This window comes from Suricata suricatta, chromosome 1, assembly GCF_006229205.1.
Source record: "Suricata suricatta isolate VVHF042 chromosome 1, meerkat_22Aug2017_6uvM2_HiC, whole genome shotgun sequence".
Lineage (NCBI taxonomy): Eukaryota > Metazoa > Chordata > Mammalia > Carnivora > Herpestidae > Suricata > Suricata suricatta.
In genome coordinates, this window is record NC_043700.1 from 192,145,634 (window position 1) to 192,156,643 (window position 11,010).

Below are 11,010 nucleotides of genomic sequence, written 5' to 3' on the forward strand. Positions count from 1 at the left end.
AGAGCCTCCACGGATTACTTATTCTCCTGCTCCTTCACCACCTGGGTTACGAGAGATTCCCGGACGTCAGTTGCTTGCACAGTTAGGGTCTCTCCCAGATTATTTCACAGGTTTGGAGACCGGGGACACGATCTTAAGATGCCATCCTGTGGGTCCGCATAATCTTTGTGTTTCTCTCCGTGTGTCTGCTAACGTTCATGCCGCCTCCCGCCTGCCCCCCTTCCTGGAAAGCCGCACCGTGGGCCCCTCGACCGGCCCTGGGGGGGGCTCTGACTGCTGTCCCTACCCCGCCCCTTATCAGCCTGAAGAAGCCAGACGGCCATCGTCCCTGTCACAGCAGTCACCGGCCGTGTCCCAGGGGGGAATAAACAGGGAAAGGGGTAACACGAGGCAGGGGGAGATGAGGGCCCTGCAGGGAGGCTGCTGCAGGTGGGAGGCTAAGGAAGCAGATGGGGTTCTCCCTTGATCAAATCCTTATGGGTGCCCCCCCATTGTCAGGAGCATAAGGGGGGGTCTAAATGAGACAGGCGACCTAACCTTAAAGCCACAGGTGCGGGCCCTCTACCCTACCCTACCCTACCCCCCTCACCCACTGGTCAGGGAGCCATTACCTGCGAACCTGACCTCAGATGCTCACCCCCATAATCCAGGAGATGCAACACGGAGAAAGGGTGGCATGTCCAACCCGTATAACCCCACTGGAGGGGCCCGTTCACTGTCATTTTGTCCACCCCTACGGCAGTAAAGGTGGCCGGAGTGGGTGCCCGGATTCACCACAGCAGAGCGGAGCCGGCATCTCGAAGCTCGGAGTGCGTTCCTGATCCATCAATGCCGTGCAAGCTGCCCACAGGGAAGGAGCCGTCCGCCAGCCCAGCGGCCCCGGGGACCGCAGCCCCGCCAGGCACCCTGGGGGCTGGCTGATCTACGCTTGGCAGAAGGCTGAGGGACTGACGGTCCAGGGAAACGAAGGACTGTGCGTGTTTTCTGTATGTGTCCTTGCTGTGATGCACTGTCACGCCTCGTTTCTCACTGTCACTGTGACTCTTGCTCTAGTCTTTGCCATAAAATTGGCTGAGGCCGCCCTGGCCGGCTGGAAACGTGTTGAGAGGTTTCTGTTAACGCTCACCTTCCCTTTGTAGATGAGACACTTCATTGGTACCGACACGGGGAAACAATGGCCGTAAGAAACTAGAAAATTAGATCCCCACAAACCTCATAGTAATACAGAACAGCCCAGTCCTACTACCGGGGTTTGGCTTCTCAAAAGCTCAAGTATTGGAAATAATTGTCTTCTTAGTGGGGGAGAAAGGTCATTGTCGTCTCTGTTAAAAATTTAACATGCCCGGGCCAAAGGTTTTATAACTCAACTGCCCGGAACACCCAATAGTGGGGCACCCAGATCACCTTGAGCCAGATCCCCCCACCTCCCCCCGTCTCACTTCTCTCATCTCCGAGAGGCCGGAGACCATGTCAACACAGCCATCGGACGGCAGGTCCCGGGTGGACGGTACTGCAGGTGTGGAAGGACAGCCCGTGCGTCCCTCAGTCTGGTCAGGGTCATGTGTGCTGGAAACTGTTCATCCGTCCTTCCTCCTGCTCCACCTGCCAGAGGGGCACGCTTGGGAGCCCGATATATGGGGGCAGGGAGACTCAAAGGAAGCGGCGTGCCTTACAAACTGGCAACTAAAGAGATGATAAACGGCCTGCCGGAGCCAGCAGCATGGCCTTGCCGCCTGGGCCATACCGCACTCCCATTTACCTGCTAAACCGCATAATGAGACTATAAGCAATTATAAAAATTATAACCAATAAAACTACCCGAGCTCTTAACTTACTAGCCAAGCAGCAAACCAAAATGCACAACGCCATCTATCAAAATCGCTTGGCCTCAGATTACCTACTCTGAGAAAAGAGTGTAAAAAGTTTAACCTAAGCAACTGCTGCCTACAGAAAGATAATGAGAAAAAGTAATAAGAGAAATCACAAATCCAGATCTGGAACGGCTGGAACCCTGGGGAGTTATCTGGAGGATGGTTTTCAACTTGCAACTTTGTAAAACTTATCCTCCTAATCCTGGAAGGTGCTTAATCTTACCCTGCTTAGCCCCCCTGGCTGTGCGGTCTGTCTTCAGTCTCACTGAGGCCATAAATAATAACAGCGACAAACACGACCAGTCATGTAATGATCTTATGAAAATATAAACCTCTAAACCAAGATGACGGTCTCTGACCCAAAATAGAGGGGTCCAAGCATCAAACGGGGGAAGTGTGGCAGGGTCCCCTCCCTACGGAAAGAAAAAACTACTCAAGGCAGCCTGACTATACGCGCACATGACCTTGTAACGAGACGAGTTCATCAGACAGCAGGTTTGTGTGTTACCGTATATGGGAGACAAAGAAGTAAAATAATGTATAAAAAACTACACAACACGGTGTTCGGGGCTCAGTTCTTTGGGAACGGACCCAACTGAGCGGTGCTGGCGGGAATAGAGTCGCTTCCTGGAAAGAAAAGCCTCCGGGTCACGACTCCGTGCGAGAATCCTGTACAGTTGGGTCAACTTTAGATACAATTATAAGACCCCAGCAAGGCAAAGTGACATTAGTGACCCTTCCGTCCTTCATCTCTTCTTCTACCTTTCACTTCCCAATTAAGTTACTTTCTCTTTTATTTCCCTCAGAAATAAAAACATTTTTATCCTGTTCTGAAACTGTAGTTTTCAACATTTTATTCATACATTGACTATAAACGGAAAACTCAAACGGCATTTATATCACGATTATGTGAATATAGTCTCCAACAAAGCCAAGAAACCGAAAGAATGACATTTCTTTCTGTAGGTCCTTGGCCATGTTATTTGTTTCTTCTAGAGATTAGAATTGCCTCTCGTTTTTCCTGCTAAGAGGAGAAAAAGACGCTATGTACCCGTAGCTACAGACTTCCAGCTTCTCACTCATCCACTCTCCACTAGGGCGTTCTTCTTGAAAACACTCATTTAGTCTCGGAAAACACTGACTGTCCTAATCTGGACTGGCTGCTTCCCGTGCACGCCGCACGGCTGCCCTCCGTGACTTCTCTCTTTACCTCCACAGTCCTGTGTGAAGGTATAAAAAGATCTTGGGCCTCCAAATCTTTAACAGAGAAGGAAGCCCTCAGGTTTACTCTTTTCACCAACAACACATTTTCCGATGCACAGTGGGAAGGGTAGAGCTTCGCCGGGCACCAAGTCCCCACCTGTGAGAGTGCGTGGAGCAGGGACTGCGGAGGCTCCTGCACGTCGCTCTGAGGCACCTACCCGACTTGAAGATGTGGATGAGACACATCAGCAGCGTGCCTAGCTCCTGGCAATAGAAAGTATGCTGCTGTTCACTCATGTCCACTTTGAGCTGCTTGGTAACAATATCCTCCAAAAGAATGCCAACCAGTTGTAGCAGAAACCTTCAAAGAAAGGGGGAAATAGGACGGTGAACTAGAGGACTGTTACAGAGCACTCACGGGACATCGGAAGCCACGGGGGGAGCGAAGGTATAAGTGAAGTGACCCGAGTGTGGCATTTCGTACCAGCCCTTTGGATTAAATCACGTTCCGTCTCTGCACATCACCTCCCTCACGTGTGAGACGGCAGTAAGCACATCGCCTCGGGACCGTTAGAAGGATAAAACGACATTTGGTGGCAGGGCAACATGGACCCAGGGCCACAGAAGAGGCACGGCTGGCAGAGCAAGCGCACACTCACGCAGACCTCTTTACCCCACTCGCAGCACTGACGCGAGACCGGGCATGACCGCAGACTCGCGGATGGGCCGCAGGCCCCGGGCTGGTTAAAGGCGCAGAGAGCAAGAATACCTTGAAAATGTTTCCTCTGGCAAGCTCTTCACGTGTCTCCCTTCACTGTGTTCCTCTGGTGTCGAAGTACTGTCCCCCTCTCTTAGCCTGTTAATTATCGGACAGGAGATTAAATATGGAGAGAAGGAGAGCTCCTGAATACGAGAAAGAACTATGTCTTCGGTGGACTGGGAAATGAGAACCCTCAAAATGGCCAGGACTCCTGATATCCACAGCTGGACAGTGCTCACAGGTGCCTAAAAGAAAGAAAGTACGTTATGAATAAAAAAATTAAATTTTCCTAATCGCCAGTTTCAAGAGTGAAAATCGCCCGTTTCACCATTCTCTCAAGAAAGCCAGGATCATTAGTTCCAAAGTGCGGCCCCGATCAGCAGCATCCACTCCAGCTGGGAACCGGCAGGCCCGAGGGCAGCTGACGAGCGGCGGCGCCACAGGCGACGAAACTAGGACACCGTCACGACGCAGGCTACTCACCATCGTGTCTGGAGTGACGAACATACTCCGTAAAAGCATGTCCACGGGACGGAGGGAAGAAGGGGCCAGAATCTCAAATAAAGTATTTAAGACGCCAAGGGCTTCGTGGGAATCAATGTGCATCTGTTGTAATCAAACATCACAACAAAAATGTTAACATTCCTACTTCAAGTTAGAAGGTCAAATGACCTTGACCACCCCATCCTCACCACCCCTGCATTTCAGTGCATCTTCATGTTAGTGGAGAAGCAAAGAGCTTTTAGAAACTGCAGCTGCGAAGGTTTTTCCACAAGGGAAGTCTTTTCATTTAAATTTTACTATAAAAGTAATGTACGTTTTCTGTGAAAATTCAAATACTTGAAAGTATGAAAAAGCTGGAGCGCCGGCTGGCATCGCACCAGCCGGGACGACCCCCAGGCGCTCGGGGACGAGTCCCTAACGCAGCTCTCCGGACACACGTCGTGCACCTCAGGGGCGCGTCACACACCCCCCTGCGCCCCACCCTACTCGGCCAGTTACCACGAACGCCACCAGGCTGGCGTACGGTTACCTTGTGCACAACACGGGGGTCAAACGCACCCACCTCCAGCACGGTGCAAGCTCCCGTGTCCCTTCTGACCCCCCCAGCAGCCTACTGCTGACTAGAAGGCTGACCGGTAACACCAACGGCGGGTGACACGCACCGTGTGCCCATGTGCTCACTGCACGGTGAGCAGCAGAAGAGAAAATGCTACCAAGAAAATCCTAAGAAAATGAAGCATGTCTGCAGCACCGGCGAACTTGGGGAGAAGCACCCACGCGGAAGCAGGCCTGTGCAGCTCAGACCTTGTGGTCCCGGGGCCCGCCGTACATCCTCCTTAACTGTCCCCACTTCCTACAGTCATAAACCCGCAGAGATCTTCCTTTCAATTGTTTTGGAATATCAGTATTTTTGATTATAAATTTCTCTACTTTCTTCTCTTAAAAACACAATGGAAAACTCCCAAAGCAACAGGTTTTAAAATCTAACATTTTTAACAGATGCAAACTATTCCAAGCCAAGGTTCTCCCGTACTGGGCTCAGCCGCCGCCTCCCTGAGCGCGCGTCCACACCCGGGAAACTCGGTGTGGTCCCCCGCGCCTGTCCCCTCGTTAAGGAAACCGTCCCCAGAGCCTGCGCTCGCCCGTTCCTTCCCCCTGGGCCTGCACCTGCCCCGCCAGCCCCGTCTCTTCTGGGTGCCCAGGAGGAGCGTGCGGGCCCACAGTGGGTGACCCCGGTGTGCACTGTGGGGGTGCCACCCCACCCCGGGGGAGGCACAGGCCCCGAGCCGTGCCTCCGCCTCTGGCCAACCCCCATCTAAGCCTCTCAGCCTCTTTCCCGGGCCTCACCCTCACACCTGAGCCACGCCTCTGCACCCTCCACCCCTCGACCGCACCCACTGGCCTCCAGGCTCCCAAATGCAGGGTCAGCTCCCAGCTCACCTGCTCAGACTGAGCAGCCCAAAGCTGACCTCTCTCTTCCCCACAAAATGCCGCCCTTCCTTGGCTTTAACAATGCCACCTCTTGCTTCCTTCCCCCCACCTCCTCCGCAGACTCGTCCTCACCTCTGGCCCCTCAGCTCAGAGCTCAGCCTTCTCCTCCCCATCTACATCGGCTCCCACGGTGACCTCTTCCCATCCTGACGGCAGATTCGGACATCCAAATGCCCACCTTGGCCTCCCAGGGTGCCCCGGACGTGCCCACTGCACACACCCATACAAGGGCCTTCTCTCCTCCCCGACGTGGAGACCCGGCACCTCCCTCCTCACTCTGGCACAGAAGCCTTGAGCAAAGCTTACTGCTTCTGCTTCCATGTCCCATCTGGCAGGCGGCTGCTGCTCGCCATGTTGTCCCCCCACCCCACGCCACCTCTGTGCCTCATGCAGGCCCCCTGCTCTGCTCTCACGTCCACACTGAAGCCGTCCTCAGCGCTCAGATCACACAGGCCACTCCTGCGTACCAAACCCCCTCCAGGCTTCCCCCAGCACCCGCCACAGGCCTGAGGGGCCCTCGCCAACCCCCAGACCCTCGCTGCCTTCCCTGCTCCCCACGGCCACTCTGTTCCATCGTACGGCCTGTCGATGTTCTGTGAGCCACCGGGCAGGCCCCCACCTCAGGCTCTGCACTGCCAATGAGCCTAAAGAGCTCTAACCGGGTCAAGTTCATACAAACCTAGCAATGCAGCCCCGCCCCAACCTCTCCTCTCTCCTCGGCTTTCCCTACAGTCCCTGCTGTCATCTGGATTTACACGTGTGACTAATCTACTTCCTGTTGTGTGTCACCTCCATCTCCAGCCAATAAAACTGTCACTCGGAGAGGGCAAGCTCTTCCTGGGCGCCGCTCACGCCCGTGTCCGCCACGGGGACTGAGGGGCGCCCTGCACGGTTTCCGCGGGGAAGGCGCACCTGCGCTCCGCCGCCTGCTGGGCGCTCGGCAGCGCCTCACAGACGTGCTCTCACACGGCTTCCCAGGGGACATCCACCGGGCGTCCCGGCCGCCAACCTCCGCCTTTCCCGGACTGAGTCCGTGGTGAGTCAGACTGGAAGAAGGATTTGGACAGCTATTCTAGAAACAGGTCCACAGGCACGGAATCCAAATCCACATTAAAACACCCAATTCACGTATTTATTAAACCTGCCATCAGTGTCCTCAGAAGCCAAGACTCCCTCCCCCCGAGTGGCCTCGGGACGACAGGATGACAGCTCTGCTAGGAAACAAGAATGGGGCGGAAGCTCTGTAGACAGTACCTACTACCATGCGCATCTACACATTCACGCCAACCGCCAGGAGCCAGGACCACGGCACATCACCCGGACTGCACGCTTCCTTGGCGGGGACAGTCGAGTGAGCAAACGGGTCCGGTGACTGCGCCCAGAGCTCTGCTGACAGCTGCGGTCTCCTCCCTGCCGCCCCTGGAGACACCTCAGCACCCCGCGGCACGCCACGGGCACAGGGAACCCTGCCCTCTGACGCCTGGGCACCCATCCCGCACAGCACGGCCAGATCCTCGCACCGCGCCGTGCCAACAACACATCGCACTGTGTGACTACAGACGTTCCGATTAAAGGCCGGACCACGGCTGAACTGTTTCACGAGTGACAAGGAAAATCAAACACGTGAAAGTCATGTACGCCTGTGTGGGCAGAATGAGGGAGGTGGTGCCACCAGATGGGAAAGGACGGGGCCCTGGAGCCAGCCCGGCTCAGCCCAGCACGCCCCAGCTGTGCACCCCGGGCCGGCTGGGTAACAGCGCTGGGCCGCGGCTCGCTCTGCTGTCTTGTGAAGCAGGGGACGACAGCAACCTGAGACGGTCACTGAGAATAAGTGAAAATCCCTGCCTTGTGACCGGCACTGATAAGGCACTGAAAAGGATCGCAAACCAAATCTGTTTCGATTCAGTCAAATGCCAGTCACAAGCGCCGTCTTACACAGGAACCTCTGCCGCTCACCAACGTGTGACAACGCGCAGCGAAGACACAGACGGGGCACAGACCTGCTGCTTGGCGAGCATCGGGAGGATGACGTCGGCGATCTGCCGGGACAGCCGCCTCCACTTGTCCTCACTCTCCTTGTGGCACTGCTGCAGGACCAGGATGAGCATCTCCAGCACCTGCGGGGTGCAGGCGGGTGAGGCGCCAGGGCGCAAACGCACGTGAGGCCCAGGGACGCACAGCACGTGGGACACAGGGAGCAAGCCCAAGGGGCACAGCCCGCTTCACGCTCCTCGGGGCTCCCGCCACCACGGCTCTCCTGTGCTTCTATGGAATGTACGAGATTTCGCCATCAGAGAAAAGAAAATTAAATTGATATAAACTTGGGGAGAAATACAAGCACAGCCTTGACTAAGCTGCTCCGCAGATGCCTCGTGACTTCTGTTTACAGTAATCTCAACTCGGTGCTCTTTACAAAGGGCATCTCCCACGGAGCAGTATTTACCTTTGGAGGAGTTACCCAAGGCCGAGCACCAGTTCTGACACCTCTAAACACCTGCTTCTATAAATAACGTTTTATCGGCACACAGCATGTCCTTCGTGACTGCACGGATGCCGGATGCCGGGACATCGTCCACAGCAGCTGACGGGAGGTGTCGCAACCAATGCCCTACAGCCTGCAACACCAAACACACCTGTTGTCACTGCTTGTTTACAGAGGACGCCTGTCACCTGGCCCACACAAGCCTCGTAGAGAGACGCGCCCACCTAGGCCCGCTCTCTGCAGAGCCGGCCCCGACCGCCCCTCCCTCCACAGCTGCCCCTCTGCCGTGGGGGGCCAGGCAGCTCTGCTCCCCTAAGAGGGGAGCATGCACTCCAGCACGACCCTCTGTCCTCTCACAAGACGCACACGTGCAGCCCACAGGCATCTCTCCAGGCCTCCCTCCAACCCAGTGCGCTTGGTACTTTACGTTGTAATCATGGGGCTCCATTAAACATCACAGAGATTCGCCGAGATGCGAATGCTCAAGGAAAGTGTTTCCATGAGAGAAGCTTATGACTTTACAATGCAAGGACCAACAGCCTAACAAAATCCTGAGGCACTGAGGGCCAGACAAGTGTGTAAGCTAAGAGCAGGGTCATGGGAGGGGCCAGACCCCCGCACGCCGGCTGCCCCAAACGGCCTGAAATTCCTGCTCCACCTTAAGGAAAACAAAACTACAACCAGCACAGAGGAAAGGAGCCTGGGCTTACCTACCTCAACGTATGGTAAAGAGGTGTACAAATAATGTCTTTGAATTATTTCACAAGCGAGATTTTTAAAATCAATTTTTAGAATTCTATTATTTTGGTCAATGTCGATAAATTAATTTTTGGTCATTGTGGAAAACAGAGTCCCTAACGTATTTACTTCCTTGAATGACCCCGTGACTGTCAGTCCGGTCGCAGGTGACCTACCCAAGTAGTCGGACGGCTTTAAGGACCAAGCCCCAGCAAGCTTGGCCCTCTCTGGCGTCCCCCCAGCCCCAGAGCCCAGGGTGGCACGAAGGAACACCCACTAAGTGGCGGACAGTGGGCCACAGGCCACGTCCTCCTGCCCCAGCCGGGCCCGCGGGCGCCCTCACCCCCTTACCTGATGGTACTGGACGAGCCTCAGCAGCATGGACACCACCACCTCTTTCTGGGTCTCAAGCTCTTTCCCTGCATCGGCTTTGTTGGCTCCTCTCAGCACGAACAGGTCGTGGACGATCGGCTGCAGCGCCGGTATGGCTGCGGGCACAAGACGGCAGGCTCAGAAGGCGTCGCGCATAACGTTCAGACGCGTCGACGGAGCCGAACGCCTCCAAAACAATAAGAAAACCCTAGGGGCGCCTGGTCGGCTCAGTGAGTTAAGCAGCAGACGTCGGCTCACATCAGGACCTCACGGTTCGTGGGTTCGAACCCCACACTGGGTTCCGTGCTGACAGCTCAGAGCCTGGAGCCTGCTTCGGATTCTGGGTGTCCCTCTCTCCCTCTCCCTCCCTCCGTCTCTCTCTCAAAAATACATATTAAAGAATAATAAATAATAATAAAAAGTTCAAAAAACTTTACAGTTTATTCTTTTTTAGTATTTAAATGTTTATTTTTCAACACAAGTTGGGGAGGGGCAGAGAGCGAGGGAGACACAGAACCCGAAGCAGCTCCAGGCCCTGAGCTGTCAGCACAGCGCCCGACGCGGGGCGCGAACCCAGGAACTGGGAGGTCCTGACCTGAGCCGAAGCCGGCCCCTCAGCCGGCGGAGCGCCCAGGCGGCCCGAGTTAATTCTTAAAACCACAGCCTCACTGCGCAGGGACAAGAGGCCGACTGAGCCGCTGACCGTCTCCTGCGGTCCTCACAGGCCTCTACAGGACAACCAGGCAGAACGGGAGGTCCTGCTCCAAGGCCAAGTCACTCCCTTCGGTACTGGTGTCCTAACAGAAGTGTATCTCTCAGGTTTTCTGTGTTTCATGGGATTAGACCAGAGTATCCGTATCAGACGCCACTGTCCCTTTGACCGCCCTGCCGTTTCTTGTCCTTTGACCTCAGCAGGTCACAAGCTCCCGACATTAGAGTGTGCTTGCTTCCTCTGCGGCACCTCTGAGCCGTGTGCACACATGCACACACACACATGCATGCGTGCGGGCACACACACTGACACGCACATGCGCGCACGCTTGCGCACACAGAGCAGCTGTGGACACGGTCGGGAGCGGGCGTGACGGAGGCGAGCCCGCCGAGCACTGGGCACCGAAGGCCACCAGGAAAGGGGAGCCCCGTTACCGTGCGTCGCAGCCTTCCTGCCGCTGGCCATGATGCCATCACAGAGCTGGATGATTTTGGGGATCCCGATGATCTGTTTTGAATGATAGCGCTCGTAAGACAGTAATACCAGGAAGAAAAAGACGTTTGGAATAATTGCCTCTGATTCCCTAGAAACAAAAACATCCATTTAGAGGCTTCCTTTTAAACTTATGACACATAACCAATATAAACATGAAATTACTCATGATTCCAAGTTGAGAGAGAGCAAAAGAGAAAGGGAGAAGCTAGGGAGAGGAGGGAAGCCAGTGTTGAGAGTGAGGGGGGAGGGGAAGCAAAGGAGAGCAGGGAGGAGAGGATGAGGGAAAAGGAGGGGAGTATGAGGAGAGAGGAGGGAAGGGGAGGGGAGGGGAGATGGGAGGATGGAGAGCAAAGACGGGAGAGGAGGGTAAGAGTGAGGGGGG

The 11,010-nt window shown here is 55.2% G+C and overlaps 2 protein-coding genes across 2 annotated transcripts in view; both read right to left on the bottom strand.

Annotated features, from left to right (window-relative positions):
* ACOX3 (acyl-CoA oxidase 3, pristanoyl) overlaps positions 1 to 11,010 on the bottom strand; it is a 922,607-nt gene that overhangs the window by 770,594 nt on the left and 141,003 nt on the right. The gene's annotated exons all lie outside the window — the stretch shown is intronic.
* The window catches only part of HTT (huntingtin), a 100,937-nt gene that overhangs the window by 40,379 nt on the left and 49,548 nt on the right, over positions 1 to 11,010 (bottom strand). Inside the window, exons 34-39 of the mRNA XM_029933175.1 lie at positions 10,568 to 10,716; positions 9,401 to 9,537; positions 7,830 to 7,946; positions 4,318 to 4,440; positions 3,844 to 4,079; positions 3,293 to 3,435 (exon numbers count right to left, since the gene is read on the bottom strand). Of these exons, the coding sequence (XP_029789035.1) occupies positions 3,293 to 3,435; positions 3,844 to 4,079; positions 4,318 to 4,440; positions 7,830 to 7,946; positions 9,401 to 9,537; positions 10,568 to 10,716 (905 nt within the window). The remainder of the gene's footprint in view (positions 1 to 3,292; positions 3,436 to 3,843; positions 4,080 to 4,317; positions 4,441 to 7,829; positions 7,947 to 9,400; positions 9,538 to 10,567; positions 10,717 to 11,010) is intronic.